Source organism: Pholcus phalangioides, unplaced genomic scaffold, assembly GCF_987345545.1.
Source record: "Pholcus phalangioides strain wild (caught in Gottingen) unplaced genomic scaffold, Ppha-v1.0 ptg000015l_1, whole genome shotgun sequence".
Taxonomy (NCBI): domain Eukaryota; kingdom Metazoa; phylum Arthropoda; class Arachnida; order Araneae; family Pholcidae; genus Pholcus; species Pholcus phalangioides.
In genome coordinates this window covers 80,408,999-80,430,163 of record NW_028301608.1, presented here as the reverse complement: position 1 = coordinate 80,430,163, position 21,165 = coordinate 80,408,999, and the positions used below count along the sequence as shown (strand labels likewise).

General features: G+C 33.8%; 1 protein-coding gene across 2 annotated transcripts in view; it reads left to right on the top strand.

Moving 5' to 3' along the window:
• Window positions 1-21,165, top strand: part of LOC149076772 (paraspeckle component 1-like) — a 52,001-nt gene that overhangs the window by 9,312 nt on the left and 21,524 nt on the right. Inside the window, exons 5-6 of one of the 2 annotated variants that reach the window (XM_089244436.1) lie at window positions 1,799-1,940; window positions 2,205-2,348. In XM_089244436.1, coding sequence (XP_089100562.1) covers window positions 1,799-1,940; window positions 2,205-2,348 — 286 coding nt within the window. The remainder of the gene's footprint in view (window positions 1-1,798; window positions 1,941-2,204; window positions 2,349-21,165) is intronic. The other variant, XM_089244437.1, reaches the window with a different exon arrangement.

Sequence of the window (21,165 nt, the reverse complement as noted above, 5' to 3'; positions counted from 1 at the left end):
GCCGAAACAGTATATCCAACCGCCTCTGACTGTATCATGCAACATACTGAGTGGCGCATCTATTGAATGGATCAATATTTTTCAGAAATTTGTATGCCAACCTAACCTTTTGTTTTCATGAACGATATATATATTGATGGTGTGTGTGATAGGGGACGTATCCCAGAGAGCAAAATACAGTAGTCTTATCTGACATAAACAAGCCGGCAGTGAAAATGTTGGATAATGGAGAGGTGTTAAAACGTATTAAACGTCACACAAACTGTTCCAAGTTTACATATTGCGAATCTAATAATCATGTTTTGCAACAAAACAGCAGAAAAAATTAACTTGCAGTTACAGAATTTTCTTTAAAAAGTGGTTCGGTGGTGTGATGATTTAAAGAAATTTTTGATCGTAGTCTGTTTTCTTGACGAGTGCTGTTAACCCTGTCTCTAAGTCTCGCCATCTATGTCGATTCTAATAATTCAGAGTTGGTGCAACAGTTGGTGCTTGATCTTCAATTTTGTTATCGCAAATCACAATAGCGACAATTTCTTCATTAGTTATTTTATACTGATTGTCAGTCATAGTGTAGATGGGTGCGGCACTGTACGGTTGGGGGTAACTAATTAGCTGTGGCAGAGTCGAGAGCAGCAAAATATAGACTACGCTAACAACTTGCAGTCGTTGTTGGTTGATGCATGTTTTTTTTTTAATTTGCGAGGAGGGGGGGGGGGTCGGATAAATGAGACTACTGTACTGTCGACACTCATTGTAGCAACCATTCCATTACAACAACTGGTAGGATAATTCTTAAATATTTTCACAGAACAACTATAAATGCTTTATTTTTTTATGACTATCCTCCCAATATAACATTTTGCTTTTGGCGGGACGAAGGGGGTCATTATATCGAGTGTAAACTGTACTATATCATTTTAGATAAAACATTATGGTAGTTTATTTTTTTGAAGGAACCCCTGTTTTTCTCATGCAGCTGATTATAATTGTAATTTTCAGTATGTGGTACCCCGTCTTTTTTCCCCGTAAATTAGAAAGTTGGCTACCTTACACTTTTTATGAATAGTAAGATTTTTTCCTTCTGAGGTTGGCAGGTCTGATGGTAGAAAGAGGGGGGGGGAAGTTAGTGAGGTTTCTCGGAATTATAGGAAAGAATGCATCCTTCCTGTAGGATGCATGAACCAAATTTTTATGTGCCATCTGAAATTTCTGGTTTTTGATGCGCCATAGCGTTAGTGGCAGCTCTGAATATTGTTTAAGGTTATATATAAAATGATGCAAAGAATGACATTACTTTTGTGCAATGATTATTTCAGACTATTATGCAATTGATTAAAAAAAACCAACTCACCGGATTATGGCAGCGCTTTGACGAGCTTTGTCCTGACATCAATGACTGACGTCATTGTTAGGGAAAACACCTGTAGAGGACAGCAGTGGTCATTTTGATCGAGTGGTGACCATATTTAAGCAACTGACATGACTTTGTTTATGTAGCATTTATCTGCAATCATTTATCAGGGGGCATGACCTTGGTAGCCGAAATTCCTGAATAATCGTTATTGTATTCCATTATTAACAGTCGTGCAGTAAATGCAATGTTTTCTTGTCAGCAGCTTTGTATTTCAAACTTTTTGAATTGCTTCTTTTGATTTAATGTCTTCAGAAAGAAAATTAAAACCAATCTAAATACAAGTTGTATAAAGCTTTTAAGAGTTCATATACCCAAGATTATCAGTCACTGATAGCATCCATGAAAGGAAACAAATTAGAATTATTTTAATTCTAATTTCAGACGTGAAGAAGAAATGAGAAGGGAAGAAGCACGTAGACAGCAAGATATGATGTTGCGACAACAGCAAGAAGAATTGCTACGAAGATGCTCTATGCCTGTTGAAGAAATGCGTCGAAGACAGGAAGACAACATGTTGATGCAGGTATGTAATATGTAATGGAAAATATTTCTTTTATGATTATTGAAACAATGTCCTCAGTTTTCATTCTTATTGCTTTAAGTTTATGCTGTTAAAATTTTGTTACTTTATTTGATAACTAGTATGAACATGTACTTTGTGAATGCAGTATTTTTTGTTTGATGCCTGTGGCAACGTTTTAGAGAAGTTTGCGAAAGAAATTTTCTTTTGTGGTGTGGATTGTTGTTTGCCAGAATAGTATTGATCTGGCCTTTGTGGTGTGTGCAGGAAGCTGCCATGAGGCAAATGCAAGGTTCTGCTGGTATGTCACCTGCTGTTGGTTCTGATCATATGGGCAATCCATCAGGAGCTTATGGACCTGGTGCTGGTCCTAACGGGATGATGGCTGGAGGTGGAATGGGTATGCCTTCGGTAAGGCCATCCTGAATTTTACTTACCTATCAATTGATATTTGTACAATTCTCCTGAATTTGTTTCTAATTTCTATTTGGATAACTACATAAATAGTGTATATGATTGAAAAGACAGCCTCCGGATAGCTTTTTCATGTTAGACCAAAATTAAAAAAAATTTAAAATTTTCAAACATTTCATCATTGTCATGCATGCAGTATTTATTATTGAATACGATTTTGTTGATTACTCTCGTATTGATTCATTTAAATGGTGAGGGTAATATGTCTGATTTAGATTTCACATTCGGTTTCTATGTTAGGGGTCATTCAAGTATTGCGTAAGCAAATTTTGACACCCCGTCCCCCCATCCCGTCAGCGAAATTTCGTCAGCACTGGCTCCACCTCCTTACACATATTGGTGGGGATCAGAAACTTACACGGGAGGAGAGGCATGGGGGGGGGGGTCTCGCAGAAAATTTTTTTAAATAAAAATATTCCTTAAAAAAATTAATTTCGAAAGAAAATACCTTTATATGTAATTATACTTTATTTCTCTTTAAGCAATTCATTGTGACCCACCCACCCTTTATATGGTAATCCCTTGAAGACACGGACCAAATGTGGCCCTGAAGGTTATGCGATGTGGCTTGCCCCCCAAACCCAATTTCGTTAAAGTAGGCCTATGTCACATTCAAAGATCTCTTCAGTAACCCGCGACACAGTTCCAAAACACTTAAACGATCCGTGGCACATTTAGAGATCCCTTAAGTGACATGTGGTAAAGTTTTAGAACTGTTTAGAGTGATGTAAACTGCACTGGAGCCCGGTGCGGTTTACATCGCTCAAGTTATCCGTGGAACATTCCCAGATTACTTAAGTTATCCCCTGCATAATTAAGAGTCACTTGAATGTGTTTCACAGTTTAGCACTTGAGCGGTCAGGAAACATTTCCAGAGCACTTGAAGGATCCATGAAACATTTAGAGATCACTAAAGTGGTTCTGTAGGACATCAATAGGAAGAATGTTAGTTCATGCGCCCAGTAACTATCCAAAGATTTATCCCCCATTTTTGGCGTATTGAATAAGATATTAAGAATATTTCATATCTTCATAAAGGGTGGTTGATGACGTAAACATCATTCACCCCCTCCCCCCCCCCCTCTGTCAGCAAATCTGAAACCCTCATCGATGCTTACGTAATACTTGAATGACCCCTTACATTTTGAAGAATTTGATTTGGCGAAGGCAATGAAGTATCTTAGCATTTGCATGTACAGGTGGTAACAATTGAAATGACAACAATTTTTTCAGTAAAAATTCTAATTTTTAAGAATATTTTACTCAGAAGTTATCTGAGTATTCCCAGCTTCAAAATGCTCTCGCCAGAAGTCCCCTCTGTCCAAGATGATAGATGTATGTCACGACTTTCTCTGAAGAGAAAGATTTACATTAACTCCATTGGTACTATAGTGCGAGACATAATTATAAGATGTTACAAATATTCACGAAAAAAAAAGGAAAGGATATTTCCACAATAATGAAACTTAATTACATGTATTGGTCATGTTTACAATTGTGAGTGAAATTACAAGGACTTCCGAGAAATGGTTTTTGATTGTTTAATATTTTTTTGAGTAGTTAGAAATTAGTATGACAAGAAATATAAGACATTTTCATTTCCATTGTTTTACAGTAGTATAGCACTGCATTACTTTATGCAAATCATTTTTTATGACACTGGATAACAAACCAATTAAAATATTCCCTCTTTACAACTACATCTGTAGAAAAAATGCCATGGGAGTACAGGGCAGCAAGAAAATGAAATTTGTGAAATTTGGCTATTTATATCACCAGCATTTCTGAAACATAAATAAAATTGTGTGTTCTCTATATATGTTGCGTACCAAATTTTTTAAACCTGAAAATATGGGGACTTTGTAAAAAAAAAAAGATTTGGGTGCACCCCATGCTTGTCTGGCCAATCAAAGCGCAGTGTTTGTGCTGTAGCAGTAAGGAGAAAGATGCCGGGGTGGGAGCTCTGCACCAATTGTGCCACACTGCTAAAATTAACATTTTGTGCCATTCTGCTCCAATGGTGTATTTTCATATTTTTCAGGTCAAAATAGCTAATTTTGTCATAGTGTGCCCAGAATTTCAGAAAAAGGCCAAAAAGCTTTGTTCCTGCTGCGAAACGATTATTTCTGAGAAGAATGTTTTATTCCTCTGTACTTCAGCACCCTTTCCTTCCTCCCCTCCCCCCCAAAGCAGAATATGCCAAAATGTGCGACGTATGTAGTAGAACGACCAGTGCTGTTGCAGAACAATCTGGAAGAATTTTAAGAAAAGTGTAGAAAAACGCTATTATGTAAATGTGAATTTTTACCGCAGAGCATTTTCAGTCAGCTGAGGGCTCGTTGCAGAACATCACAAAACATTCTGCTTTTGGGGCTTCCTCCCATCTTCTGTAGTCGCGCTATCTCGTGACCTTGAAAAATAGAAATCTGTTGGAAAGTAGACTACAGTACTGTAGCACGGCTATCCATGTGCATAGCTGCCAAGTCTCCCGAATTTTATCTTCATCGCTCGATCTCCCGAAAAGTTCTTAAATCTCCCAAATTTTTACGAAAATCACAAAAATCCCTAATTGTCCCTAAAAATTCCCTACTTCATTAAAAAAATCCCTGCTTATGAAAACAATCCCTAAGGAATTTCTTGTGGGGCATGAAGCCTCTTTTTTTTCCCTTTCGAAATGACGTCACACGTCGTAAATGGGAAAATTCCCTTTTTAAGGAAGTTTTACAAACTCTGATGGTAACAAGAAAGTTGTTTGTCTTATCGTGCAGGGAAATGGCTTAGCAGCCAATAGTCCTGGATAATAATTGAAGATTATGGTGATGCACATGTGGTCAAAATTTCTTTTGTTGAAGTTACGTACGTGCGATATAACAAAGCATGAATAATGATAAGCAAAAACATATTTAATCAATTTTAAAGATACTTATTCCGATGAATTTCCTTTCATCAAACGTTCCAGAAGATGGCTGATTTTTCCTTTTTGTACAAGTTGTGTTACGGACATAAACATCGGTCATGGAAAGACTGCCATCATCAGTCGTGAAGTGAAAAAAAAACATCAAGCAAGTGTCACAAAAAGTCAGTGTTCTTCAAAAATTGATGGTGTTTTCCTTCATCTTCCGATGATTTTGGGGTCATTCGCGGAGAATGTTTGTTCACAGCGTTTCTGATTGAACACAATATTTATTTTTACATCATTGAAGTTTTGGCCTCCAATTTCACTTGTTTTTTGCGTAGGAATTTTATTCCCAAGGGTTTAACTTCCATGTGTGTAAAATCCCTATTTTAATTGGGCTTCGGTTTTTGAGTGGGGATGTTATTCCCTACGCTTCAACTTTTATGTTTGGAAAATCCCTGTTTTATTTGGAAAAATCCCTATTGTATTTATTAGGGAGTGGTTTTAGCATAAAATACGGGTGTGCGCGAAAATCTCCCGAATTTTCATTTTCAAAAGTTGGCAGCTATGCATGTGTGTTTTTCACGTTTTGCGAGCACTAGAAATATTTTTTTTTTCCATTTAAAATTTTTGATCAAAAAATTTTTAATTTTCATTTATCCTTAACAACTTCACCACCAGACGGGGTTTTTTTTTTATGGAACAAACACGCTGAACCCTGATAATGCAATCCCTCCTTGAGAGTTGCTGGAAGTCCAGATACATTTATGAAGATTTGCAAAATTATTATTCCAGAATTGAGTGATTATTTCTGAACTAGTGATTTTAGAATTCTCTTTCATAAGCAGACCTGCCAACTCTCCCTATTTAAGCGGGAGACTCCGGATTTTTCATCCTTCTTCCCGCTCTCCAGATTTTGGCAAAAAATTAGATTTTACGCGAGCTTTCACGTCGTGCCTTTAATAATTACCATCATCGTTAGGGAAAACACCCATAGAGGACAGCCGTAGTCATTTCCATCGAGCAGCCGTAAGAAAAATTCTGTGACCGCATTTAAGCAACTGGCAAAGACGCGACTTTGTTTTCGTAGCATTTATTGGCAATCATTTATCAGGGGGAAGCCCTTGGTTGCCGAAATTCCTGTATAATTGTTATTGTATTCCATTAACAGCCGCGGTAAACACATTTTTTCGTCCGCAGCTTTGTAATTTGAATTTTTTTAAATCGTTTCTTCCGCCTAAACATCTTCAGAAAGGAAATATAAAACTTTAAGCTATATACAGCTAAATATAAAGCTTTTAAGAATTCATATACCCAAGATAATACTTTATAAACAGTATGTAGATGTGATTTCTCTATTCTGCATGGAAAGACTGGCATGGAATTATATTCTCGGGCAATGCAGAACCCGCCTTGAGGGGGGGGGGGGAGAATGTAACTTTTTAAAATTTTTTTATGAACATATATTTTTGATCGAGTCTATGAGTGTTGGGGGAGGGGGGGATATCCCCCTTGGGAGAATCTCCGGATTTCTGGATTTCAAAAGTTGGCACATCTGCATAAGAAAGCAATAATTCCAGAATCAATGAAAGAGGTAATTCTATAGTTAATGAACAATAAAATTCCAGAATTAATAAAAAATAATTCCAGAATTATAACAAATGAAATAAATAATGGAAGAGATAATTTTTTAAGTTTTTTTTTGAAAAAATACTCCAAGTTGCTAGTAGTTTTTCTAGTTTTTTTTTTTCTTTTCTTTTTTTTTAATCCTGTTTACTGAAGTCTATTATTAATTTATGTAAAAATACGGGAATGTCCTGGTAATGTAGGACGTATGGTCATTCAAATAATGACCAAAATAAATATGGGTTTATAAATAATTCGTTGTTTTCTAGTTCTTGATGAATGTTTTTTGAAGAAAAATTTTTTCAGTATCGGCAACACTGATCACTCTGATAGCATCCACAAAAGAAAACGGTTTTTTTTTTGTACAATATATAGATGTGCTCTCTGATATTGAATTATATTTTACTCGGGTAATGCAGGAGCTGCCTGGGAGTTGGGAGTGGAACTTTTTCTTAACTAGTTAAAAAAAAAGTTGTGAAATTTTTTTTACGATTGGGTGTATGGGTGGTACCATTTCTGGATTCCAAAAGTCGCACGTCTGCACCCTGCAAGTTGCTTGATGGGGTCAAGCCCAAGTCGTCATCCAGAAATACAAAATTTGCCTTACAACTGTAGTGTTCACAGCGAATTCATGAAACAAATTCGTGAAAATGAAGAAAAAAGCACAAACAGGATCGTTTGACTCTCAAATAACATATCGTGCCTTGGACTCATCTGTGGTATTCTGTCATGTTCTCCGATGAAAAAAAGAAATGCAATCTTGATGGACCATGAAAACATGTAGTTCTACTCCTGAGGATGAACTCGAAAAGCTGCATAGAAATTTTATAGGAGCAACATGGTATATACGAAGAAGTTCTTTGTGTGCAAATATTCCTACAAGCTAATGCGGCAATGTATCAAGTATCCATGTATCAAGTCACAGAAAACAGTGGATCAAAGCAAGAAAACATCAATGTTCTTTCATAGCCGGATTGTTCCCCTGACCTCAACCCAATGGGAAACGTTGTGGGGCATCCTAGGCATATCAGTATACACAGGTAGCAGTCAATTTTCTTCCATCGAGCATCTAAAAGCCACCATATCACAGGCTTGGAATGATGTCTCTTGTGATACTCAATGATTTGCCATGGATTCAACCAAATCGAATTTTTTTCTTTGATTAGCAACAGAGGTGGTTGTAAAAAATATTGATTTTGATAAATTTATAATTTGTTTCAATTTTATTTTGCTTTTTCCTTAAAAATCAATGGGTGTTGTCTTATAATTTTGTCTACTATATTGTTTGTTTACACATAAAATGAGAATATTTTTTAAAATCGCAATATTTGGTATAAAGTTATTTTGCACTGTAATAAAACAGCTTGAAATTTTTCATATTCTTTACTTAGATCCTTTTTACCAAAATTTAAGGGTGTCTTATAATTATGTCTCGTACTGTAAATTGTTGCATGGAGATAAAACCGGAGTAGGTGAAGGGTAAAGTATCAAGATAAGTCCATGCCTATACAGTTGTACGCATGTCAAACCCAGTTGACTGGATATATGTAGTTTTTCTCGTACTGTGAAATTCTATGTATTCCGGAAAGAGTTTAACATTTTAGTGTCAATGTCATGATAAATGACTTGGCTCTGTTTTAGATAGTGTTACCTGTAATTGAGGCCCCAAAGCAGAATGTTTGCATTGTTCTGTAACAAGACCTCAACTGACTGGAAATGTTCTGTGGTAAAAATTCCCTAAATAGTGTTTTCTACACTTTCATTTGAATTTTTTCAAGATTGTGTTTTGCAGCAGTGTTGATGGTTTTAAGACTTCCTTGGCAATTCTGCATGTTCTGCTTTGGGGTAATTAGGGTAATAAACTTCTGTATATCCAACTTTGTTTTACCTTTCTAAAAGTAGTAGTTTCATATTTTTGAGTTTGTCACACATTTATGTACTCAGCGATTCATCGCACTTCAGATTCATAGCACCATATTGTTCATACTTTGCAGCATTGCCTTTTCTAAGAGGAATGAAATTGTAATGTTATAAATTATTCTTTTACTTCATATATTAGTTTAACTTTAAGATTCAAATGGAATGGAGTTTTTATTTTATCACTTAGTTTTTTAAGAATTTGTTTATCTTTAAATGACATCAACATATAATTTTTTACTTTGTCACCAAGTATTTCAGAGATCCGATACTTTCTTTTAAAAAGCAAAGTCGTTATATATTTTAAGAATAGTATTTGAACAGCTGCCTTTTTATTTCAGTTTTAGATTATAGGGAATTAAAAGCACCCCCCCCCCCCAGCTGCCTGGGATTTTATTACTGGTATCATTAAGCGTACTCATGATGGTTTCAGTATACAAATGGTTGTAAAAATGTCATATGGGTGTTACTATCTTTATACTGATGTGTATAAAAAAATTAATGGAGAATAAATAGGAATTCTTATATTTATTTATCAAGATTTCCCCTGCTATTGAAAACGTGGGAGGGTTGGAGACATCAGTTATAGCAACTTTTTAGAAATGCGAAGTTATATTGCAACAATCTTGTAAAATGTGATATCGCTTGGTTTGAGAAACTGGTGTAACGCATGAAAATTTTCAAAAGATGAGGTTTTACACATCTATTCCAACAAATTGTGCTTGCTGCCAGAAGCTATCTAGTTTGTGTTCTGACTTAAGATTCTTGTATATCGGGCAAGTGTGCTAGCCATACACCAGAGACGTAGTCTTCTTTCTTCATAACATGCATTATCAGGCGAGCTAAAATATTAATGGTTATATTTCTGGTGTATAGTTAGCACACTTGGCCAGTATATGTTAGGACGGCTAACTTTTGTTCCTAAAGGTTCGTATTGGCGTAACGAGAAAAATATTTATTATAGGCAGATATAATAAATATCTCTATACTTGTGCAGACCTGCTAACTCTCCGGATTCAGGTGTGAGACTCACCTTTTCTCTACCGTTGTGACTACCGTTGTCATCAGAGAGAGCAACCATAAAAAAAGTGACAGCGTATGAGTAACTAGCAAAGATGTTTTGTTTACTTAGCGTTTATCTGCAATTATCAAGGGATGACCTTGTTTGCAAAATCCCTGTGTAATCATTATTGTATTCCATCAACAACTATGCAGCAAACATAAGTTTTTCCATCAGCAGCTTATATAGATTTCACGTATTTTGGACTTGTATCCCAATAGCTACAGGTGGAGTGGACGACTTCAGTTGTGCCAAAGCTTCATGTGGGGGCTTTCTGCTGCTATAGAAGGTGTTGGGTGTAAACCCCCCCCCCCCCAAGAATCTGGATCCTAAAAGTTGGCATGTCTGTTGAGTGCATTAAAAAAGTGGACGAAGTCACTGTGATTGATTGGACATAGTGTGCGATTATAGATTGTTGTAAGCGTTATTCGGTTTCATAAACGGCTGCCTCCCAGATTTCAGGCATCAACTCTAGTTCAAGCATAAGCAGTCTGTTGAAATTGGCTTTCATCAGCTCTGTTGCAGCTATTTTTTTGCCCTTGTGTGCGTAATCGTGTTGATGAATGAACAAGAATTTTCTATTTTTGACTTATTTTTACATATTGACGTTAATATCACGTATTCACGATTGATCAATAAATAAATAATCAAAATATTGATGAGATTCTTAATTATGGGAAGTATTTCAGTCCAGTGCTTTTATGTGTATGAATGTGGTTGTGAAATGGTGACATGTTCCCATTAATTTTGCATGGAGAAATCATCTGAATTAATGTATGTTTGACCAAAGTAGTCCCCTAGCCCCATGTCTCAGTGCAGAAGTACGAGATTGCATAGTTTAATCTATTCGTGTATTTTTAATCTGCAGATAAAGATGCAAGTAGGCAGAAAATCTTTTAATGTGCATCAAACATAGCATTTCTATATTTTGAATTTCTATTTATATATGGTAGTTGTGAAAAATCCTTACTTTTGGGGAACATTTCCAAAGAATTTACCTGGAAGAAAGATCATTGCTTTCAGTTTTGATGATTACATAATGCTTGTAACATCATTTTTAAATCGTCTCCATTGCATCAAATAAAATTATTTCATTTTATTTGGATAAGACAGAACTTTCCAAATAATTGACAGAGTCAATTTTGTCCTTCCACATCCGAAATTTGTGAGATGACTTGTATCTGCTTCGACCATATGTCCCGTTTCAAAGCCCAATTGTAATTTTTTTTTTTTTTTTTTTTTTTTTGATTTGATTTGAGAGTAGTAATAAGACTAATTTAACCTAGAGGCATTAGAGAGGCTACTAATGCCTCTACTTCAGCGCCTCACGCCACAGGGCGTGAAATAAGGAAGGCAGGGTCATGTCTCTAGTGGTGTAGATGGTAGCATGCTTGCCCGGTATGCAAGAGGGCCTGTTCGAGTCCCGGCGGAGACGAGATGACTTTTCTTTCCGAGTTCACCTCAGCATCATATCCGGAAAATAACTGTTTCCTTAATACCTATTTTGTTTTTTAAAAATCCTTTTCATATTTCTTTTAATTTTTACAGAATTTAAATCCACACGACAACTTCCCTAACTCCCATTCTCCAAAGTTGGCAGCTATATAATTTAAATGTGGTTGATTTAATATTTTTGGATAATCCAAAATTTTAGGAATTTTTTTCCTATTCAATTTAATTAACTGTTTAATTCAAGTTTTTTCCCTAATGTTTTGCATAAGTTGAAGTTTAATTTAGATGCCATATGCGAACTTTTCTTTTAACTTCATCGTTTTCTTTATTTTGTGATTTAATAATGTTTTTTCTAGAATATAATGTGGCCAATATTAATAAATTACAAACAATAAAATTGCAACTTTTTGTTTGGAACTTCTTGTTGCGGCTCTAAACTAGCAATGATTTCATTATCAGTTTTACACGCACACACAATCTGGCTTTTGTCTCTCCATCGGCTGCTGGAGTTTTCCTGGATCTTGGATGACTTCATTGGCACTTGCCAATAGCAGATACATTTGCTACTACTCAGGAAATACAAAAGTGTGTGTGTTTATGGTGATAAACTTCTCTATGACGAGAATTATTAAAAACTAGTGCTGTAATCTCAGTCTGAAAATGTTTAGAGATTGTAAATGTAGAGATTTGTAAATTTCTAGCATTATTGCGTAAATTTATTTTGGAATATACAAGGGTGTAGCTCAGCAGCATTTTTCACTATGTCTAAACAAGATGTATGTACACTTTCAACTCTATATAAAAGAAATTGTGCTTTTTGCTTACGGATATAGTTAAAAAGTAGAATATGAAGTCACATTTTGAATCTGGTGAAAAGGATGAAATAAATCCAAGGAAGTAACAAAGGTCTTTATTACTTAGTAGTTGCGGGTTTTATAAAAAAATTCCGGCTGTTGAAGCTAGAAAATGTAATTTTTTCTCTAAATTAGAGGTTCTTGACCTTTTCCAGCCACGACCTAAAATCAACCAAATGATTAGCCTTGTGACACAAGACTTTTTCCAGAATCAGTGACACGGCAAGTACATTTGTAATGGGACTGAGGGGGGCCATTCAAGTATTACATCAGCATATTTTTGGTCATTTCTGATGTCCCCTCCCCCAAAACCTTGTCAATAAAATTTTGTCATCCTACCTCCTGCAGCATATTTGATTCCAAGGCGTATGCAGGGGAGGGGGGATTCTCAGAAATTCATTGTTCCACATCCAAGGTTTGAGCTACGGTCGTATTTTTTGCAAGATGCTAAAGAAAATCTTAGGATGCGAAAGTAGTAGTCATTTTTGCAAAAAAAAAAAAAAAAAATTCATACAGGAGGTACTGAACAGGCAGACATCCATCAATAATTATCGTTTCAGTGTTGCCAATCGTTACAGATTGTCTATAGTTTAAAGCAGTGGAATGAACAGGTTTTTTGCATCAGAAAGAATGTTTCATTGTAGGTTCTGTAAGAGCTCTGATACGAAGAAAAAAACTGGGATGAGGGTCTAGGGTTACAAGATATGTACTGCCCACAAGGGTGTATGCAGGCTGGGATTCCATTGAACATCCATGAATTAAGGGACTGCGACCTCAGAAAGTTGCTTTGGGAGTTTGCCTGAGCTTTCTAGGTTCCAGTGCCAATGAGGTGCTGTATTTGATAAACTTTCAATTAAAATTTAAGAAAATTTAAAAGTTTGTTTATTTTTTTATTGCACTATTGCGTCCTAGAGGGATCCCCCTCCCTCACCAATGCAAAGCTGAACATTCATCACTATTGACAAGCTTTAAGTCAAAGGTGGCATGTCTGCATTTTGAAAAAGCTTTCATATTTCGCTAAAGGAATTTTTATCTAGCTTAAATCCTGCCCCATGTGTTTCTTCTGTGCCCTCTCCAAAGGTCAATTTTGGGTCATTCCATTTCAAATCACCCGGCAAAATGCCAAAATGACACCCATAGTCTCCGATTTCAATGATTTTTTTTTATTTGTTGCATTTACCATCCTTATTAACCGTATGAAATATTATATGCATATCTCTAAAACTTTTTGAGAAAAAAAATGTTGAAATTTATCAAAAACTGATGCAGATGACATTTCCAAGGCTCAATTTTTAAGCGGCATTGTTTGAGAAAATAAATCATAACTTTTTCAATTTTCAATATATTCAAGTGAAATTTTCACTAAAGTGTTCACAAAAACATACAGAATATGAATAAAAATAATTCATACACTTACATTTGAAATTTACATGCAAAAAAATTATGTAAACTTTGTTTTTGTGGGATTTTTCGTTAGAAAAAATACAATTTTTCAAACGTATTTTTAGACCAGAGGCACAGCAGTTACCAAAACAACTTTTATTTTAAATTTCTCCTAAATATATGAAGTAAAATACTGGAGAAAAAAAATAATGGTTTTTTGACCGTTAATATGTTTATTCTGGCTCGCAACACAAAATTCATCGAAATAAGACTGGATCGTTCCGATTTCAAATCATTCAACTAGATACTGAAATGCAACCCATCATCCCAGATTCCAATTATTATTTTTTATTTATTGCTTCTACCATGCTTGTTGACCATGCAAAGTTTCATGTACATATATCAAAAATATTTTGAGAAAAAAAATGTTTTCTAACCTCACGAATGACGTCTCTTAGGCTAACCCCATTCAAGCAATATTATTTGTGAAAATATATCATAACTTTGCAGATTTTCAATATATTCAAATGAAATAATTTCCACTAAAATGCTCACAAAAAAATGTAGATTATGACTAGGAAAAAAAATTTAAACCTTTGCATTAAAAAATTAGATTGCAAAAAAATCGTTGAAATTTAATTTTTGATTCTTTTTATAATAAAAACATAATGGCTCACCTTTGCTTTTTCATTTACAAAAGCTCTCCTGTTTTTCTCACGGCATATTCAGTGACATTGAACTCTTTTTTTTTTTCCTTTTGTTCCCATTTCTTAAAGCAGGGGCCAGAGTTAAAATTTGCCCCTGTTGTGATGGGTAAATTGAGTCTTATTTCTAATTAACTTTATCAAAATATTCATATTTTCTTTCTGTTTAATATCTTCATTATGGTAAGTGTGCTTTGAGATTTATTTTCTGGTAATTCTTCAAAAACTTTACAAACATTTGATTTTAAAGTGTTGTAAGCAGATGCAACTTTTCTTTTGGCATTGTTTGACTTGCACTGTGGAGCTACCGTATGAAGTTTAATTGGTGACTCTTCTATGTTCTGTAGAGATGAATTTATTTCTTTAAGTGCTTCTTGTTTAATAATTGACATTTTTCCAAGTTACTTCTCTACATTACTATCACTGTTCATCTCTTCACAGTATTCAGTTTCTTCATTTAATTTATTGTTTATATTCACTGTCTCTACAGGCATGGCATATTTTTTGCCCTGGAATTGATTTTGTACAACCGTTTATTTCATTTATACATGAAAAATACAATTTTAATATCCTTAAACCTTTTGTTATTTTTTTTCTTATGACATTTTAAAGGATTAAAGCAAGCTTCCGGATATATTTCATACTTTGAGAAAAAAGCTCTATGATGCTTAAACACACAGTAGATAAATGTTCAGAACTTGCTCCACTCCTCAATATTGATGTCCGATGGGTCCAATGATGTAATGGGTAACAGATTTTACACTTTTGCATAACACTTTTTATGACAGTCAGATCCAGTTTTTTTTCCAACACTATAAATTTCAAGTGTCTTTTCTGACATTTTCCTTTATTTCCAAAACGATATAAAATATTTAGCTCAAATGGAAATTGTGTTATCATAAGAAAAATTTGCTAACCCTGGAGTAGGCTACTTTATGGAGCACATTCTCTGTCTTCAGCAAGATCATAATTGAGACTTGCATCATTGGATAGGGGGGGGGGGCAGTTTAGTTCCAACACTTTTGTTTTAGTTTTCACAATGAAGCAGCAGCAGTGACTTTATCATCACCTGCTGGGATGATAAAGTCTTATAATTAAATAAGACACCAGCTGCCCTCTGAAGGAAGAGAGCAGTGTGCCATAGTTCATATCTTCACAGAAGCTATTATTATTTTTTACAATCATCATCACAACAAGAAACATCACATCTTATATATCACCACTAGGCATTATATACATTAGGTTTTCAATTCTACTCTCTTCCATCTGATAATTTCATTCTTTGTGATTTAATGCCTCATATTCTGGCTTTTTATCAGCAATTTTAAATTATTTCTTGGGAAAAATATATAGAGGCTTGTGTTAAATATTATAATGTAGATTTTTTTTCACACAAGTATAACCATTTCATATTTATCATATACATTAAATATGTTTATTAAAATATATGCTGTAAAAATCAAAGTAATTAAAAAAAAATTTAACACTGTTGTGGTAAAATAACTTTATAATTAATCACTTTAAAAAACTTCAAAAATTAATCTATATATATGATTAATATTATCTGGATTTATCAAATATAAAATAATTCTTTATGCAAAAATATATCAGATTGCAAAAGTTTGTCTTTGTTGCATCATAAGAAATATTTATAGATCAATTAAAAGTGAAATTAATTATTTGGAATTTTAACTTTTCTAAGAATCTGAGCATGAAGGTTTAATTTGAAAAATTATTTTATTCACCCAAAACCTTTTTTTTTTCACCAACTCCCATTTGACACATTACATTAACATTTCTAATTATTTCATGAATTCATTTAATCCTAGAATTTTAAAATTTATTAATTGTTTTGAATTATTGCATTAACTACTCATGAAACTTAATTTAGTGAATACTGTAATAAATATATAAGCGTACATGAAAATAAAACATAAATTTCTTTTTAACAAGCATGAATCATTATATTAAGTCAAAATGTACAAATATAATTAATGTAGTCATATAAGTACAATTGTTTTGTTAGGTACTCAAATGTATTAACTGTCAAAATAATGTTTACTTTTCTAGTCTTCTTAATATATTAATAGGATTAAATTTAAATAAAATTGAAAATTCATGCTGTGCATCCAAAGAAAAGTGTTTAAAAAATTGTCAAAAATAAAAAAAAATTAAATGACTTTTTCCCTCTAAGGTTTACATTTTTTCTATTCATAATCTGCATTTTTTTGTGAGCATTTTAGTGGAAATTTCATTTGTATATATTGAAAATCTGCAAAGTTATGATATATTTTCACAAATAATATTGCTTGAATGGGGTTAGCCTAAGAGACGTCATTCGTGAGGTTAGAAAACATTTTTTTTCTCAAAAAGTTTTAGAGATATGTACATGAAACTTTGCATGGTCAACAAGCATGGTAGAAGCAATAAATAAAAAATAATAATTGGAATCTGGGACGATGGGTTGCATTTCAGTATCTAGTTGAATGATTTGAAATCTGAACGACCCAGTCTTATTTTGATGAATTTTGTGTTGCGAGCCAGAATAAACATATTAACGGTCAAAAAACCATTATTTTTTTTCTCCAGTATTTTATTTCATATATATAGGAGAAATTTAAAATAAAAGTTGTTTTGGTAACTGCTGTGCCTCTGGTCTAAAAAAACGTTTGAAAAATTGTATTTTTTCTAACGAAAAATTCCACAAAAACAAAGTTTACATAATTTTTTTGCATGTAAATTTCAAATGTAAGTGTATGAATTATTTTTATTCATATTCTGTATGTTTTTGTGAACACTTCAGTGAAAATTTCACTTGAATATATTGAAAATTGAAAAAGTTATGATTTATTTTCTCAAACAATGCAGCTTAAAAATTGAGCCTTGGAAAAGTCATCTGCATCAGTTTTTGATAAATTTCAACATTTTTTTTCTCAAAAAGTTTTAGAGATAGGCAAATAATATTTCACACGGTTAATAAGGATGGTAAATGCAAAAAATAAAAAAAAAATCATTGAAATCTGAGACTATGGGTGTCATGGCTGGGTGATTTGACATGGAATGACCCTTTTGCGATCCTGCCCCTGATAGAGAGATTGCCCTTCAAGATTATACAGCGAGTCTGACATGTTTTGAACTTCGCACAAGGATCTTTTTTTAAAATAAACTGGGTAGTGAAGACACTTTATTTTTAGCTTGTGTTGTAAGTTTTTAGCATTAATTGAGTGGTATAAACTGCTGTTGCTAGAGTTGGGGCAAGCATTCTTCATGTCTCTGATTAACATCTCTGGAATTGAGTCATGCCAAGATGGTTGCTTAAAAATAATCAGTGGAGTAATTTGAGGTAATTCATTCCTACTTAGCTATCGATGCTATTTTGGAGAATTATTACAGATGTCTGATTTTGACTATAAGCGCATGGCAAGCCCACATCACACGTCAAGTTTTTCAGTTGAATAGTAAATACAGAAAGTGAAATTATCATTAAGAATATTTAATATTTTCATAAAGGGTGATTGATATAATCATTCAACCCCCCAAGTCAGTAAATTCAAAATCATATCCTTCACAGCATCCCCTCCCCCCTCGCCGATGCTGACACTTGACTGGCCCCTGGCCCCCAAGTGGATTTGTGCGACTAGTCTAGAAATCTCATGCAAATCACGTTTGTGTCGGAACCCATAACTTAAGAACCCTAGCTGTTAGGGGATTTGTGAATTTTTGTGAAAGTCTAGTTATCTTATATGGATAACTTGGATAATTCACTTTTTGCTGTCCCCCGTTCTTGAGTTTTGAATTAACCAAGTTTGATTATTTTGATTTTCTCGGCCCATTTTGTTTAATCAGCACTTGACAATAGACCTAATGATTATAATTGCAACTAAGACCCCCTCCCATACTGTTGTGAGGCGGTATTTGGACTCTCAAATATGAGTACAAGGCATGTTGAAATATGTGCATCTATTATAAAATTAAAGTTTTAGAATTCAGTAAATGTGTGGACTGCCATTTGAAAACCATGATTCCAAACAGTTCAGAAATAGATCAGTATCTGGATGATTAACATTTAAATTTTCACCCAGAAGCAAAGTAATCTGTTTAATGTCTTAATCATGTAGAGTAGAATAATTGGTATGTATGATGCATACATGCACGTGAACTGACTTTTTCAATGATGCATGATATAGTACAGGTGGCAAATTCGGTGAGGAGAAAGAATGAGTAAATAAATTAAATCTGAGATTAGACCAAAGGTAAATTCTGTAAATTTAACTTGGGTCCTCGGATTCCCAAATTCTAATTTTATATTGGTGTAGAGAAGAAATGCTTAAATTCTGTTACCTTGTTTTGGTCTTGCTATGGTTTATATTCACGTCAATATATTCAGTATGTTTTTGAATGTTAGAATTAACCATATACAGTCGAACCCCCGATTGAACGAATCGTAAGAAACCATTTTATTCGTTAATTGAGAAAATTATTGTATCTGGATAAAAAAATTGATTAGGAGCATAAAAACACTTGAAACGGCTAAGTTTAAAAGCTACTTACTTTTGGGGGTGCTATTACTATTTATTTCTGACAAAACTTGAAAAAAATATAGAAGTCTGCTATAACAACAGCTCACAATTACGTTAAATTATAAGTCATTATTACAGACTCTCATTATGATGACTATTATAACACACCGAATTGTGGTTTTTGGTTATAAAAAAACAATGTGTAGTTTGAAAATAATTTGTTATAGTAAAAATTTGTACTAGTTAAATAGGGATTTGAGCTTTATTTTCATCTGAATTTTAGAAGAAATTTGTTAAATCGAGTAATTTGTTGGATCATAGTTCGTTACATCTAGGTTTGACTGTATTCACAATAATACATAACAATACACAACTTTTTTTTTCATCCCTGTTGCATAGCTGCCAAGTCTCCCGAATTTTTCGGGAATCTCCCGAATTTTACCTTCATCGCTCGACATCCCGAAAAGTTCTTAAATCTCCCGAATTTTTACGAAAATCACAAAAATCCCTAATTGTCCCTTAAAATTCCCTACTTCATTAAAAAAAATCCCCGCTTATGAAAACAATCCCTAAGGAATTTCTTGTGGGGCATCTTTTTTTCCCTTTCGAAATGACGTCACACGTCGTAAATGGGGAAATTCCCTTTTTAAGGAAGTTTTACCAACCCTCTGATGGTAACAAGAAAGTTGTTTGTCTTATCGTGCAGGGAAATGACTTAGCAGCCAATAGTCCTGGATAATAATTGAAGATTATAGTCACGCGCATGTGGTCAAAATTTCTTTTGTTATAACGTGCGATATAACAAAACACGAATACTGATAAGCAAAAACATATTTAATCAATTTTAAAGATACTTATTCCGATGAATTTCCTTTCATCAAACGTTCCAGAAGAGGGCCGACTTTTCCTTTTTGTACAAGTTGTGTTATCGGTCATGGAAAGACTGCCATCATCACTCGTGAAATGAAAAAAAAAAAACATCAAGCAAGTGTCACAAAAAGTCAGTGTTCTTCAAAAATTGACGGTGTTTTCCTTCATCTTCCGATGATTTTGGGGTCATTCGCGCAGAATGTTTGTTCACAGCGTTTCTAATTGAACATAATATTTATTTTTACATCATTGAAGTTTTGGCCTCCAATTTCACTTGTTTTTTGCGTAGGAATTTTATTCCCAAGGGTTTAACTTCCATGTGTGTAAAATCCCTATTTTAATTTGACTTCAGTTTTTGAGTAGGTATTTTATTCCCTACGCTCTAACTTTTATATTTGGAAAATCCCTATTTTATTTGGAAAAATCCCTATTGTATTTATTAGGGAGTGGTTTTAGCATAAAATACGGGTGTGCGCGAAAATCTCCCGAATTTTCATTTTCAAAAGTTGGCAGCTATGCTGTTGTGATAAATCTATTTATCCGACTTGCCCTTTTCATGTATTAAATCAAGATAAGTGTTCAACATGAAACTATTTTTATGGTTTGACTACATTTGAATGAAGATTCTTTTAATATGAATGTGTTGCCAAAGTATATTAAAATAAGAGCAGGGTTGCACATTGAAGGGAGATAAATTCATGAAGATCAGGGTTGGTAGATTTTTGACAAGGCAGTCTTTTGATGTATATTGTTTACATTATGCCATGTTATATTTTTAATTTGCATATTGAAATGTAGAATTGAGGTACACAGCACAATTATCATGATAGTCATCCATGATAATTGTGATTGTTAAATAATTTTCTACACTATCAAATTATTTTAAGCAATTTTCATAATTTATGATATTCTTTTTCAAGCATATATTTGTATAAAATGTTCGTTTTATTTTGTATACACAGTGAAACCCCGCTTAATGGCCACCTCTTTTTACTACCAAGCAATAATTTTCAATGTGTAATGAAAATATGAATTTTGAACCCATGATTAATGTGTGGCCATCCCTCTTAGATTTTTTTGTTTTACTGGTGTCTAAAAGAGGGGTTTTACTGTACAATTTTATTTTAAATGGCTAATGAGCTTTTTTTATGATAATGGCTTTTATTGGCCGAGTCCTGCCAGTAAACCATAAATCAAGAGTATTTTCAAACTTCATATAAGTATTACCAAAGCTGAGTCTGCATCAGTAGAATTCTCCATCACAAAAATGGTTTTTCGTTGTCACTAGCAAAGTGCAGTCGATTTTAATGGTCTGTTTTGCATAGTCGCATAACAAAACTGGTTTTTTGTGCTGCAAAAATTCTGCGGATTTGGATCTGGCTTCATCATATGAATAAATGAACAAAATGTTTTACCGAATGAATAAAATGTTAAATGTTTTCAGTTATCCAGCAATTCAATTTTACAACAAA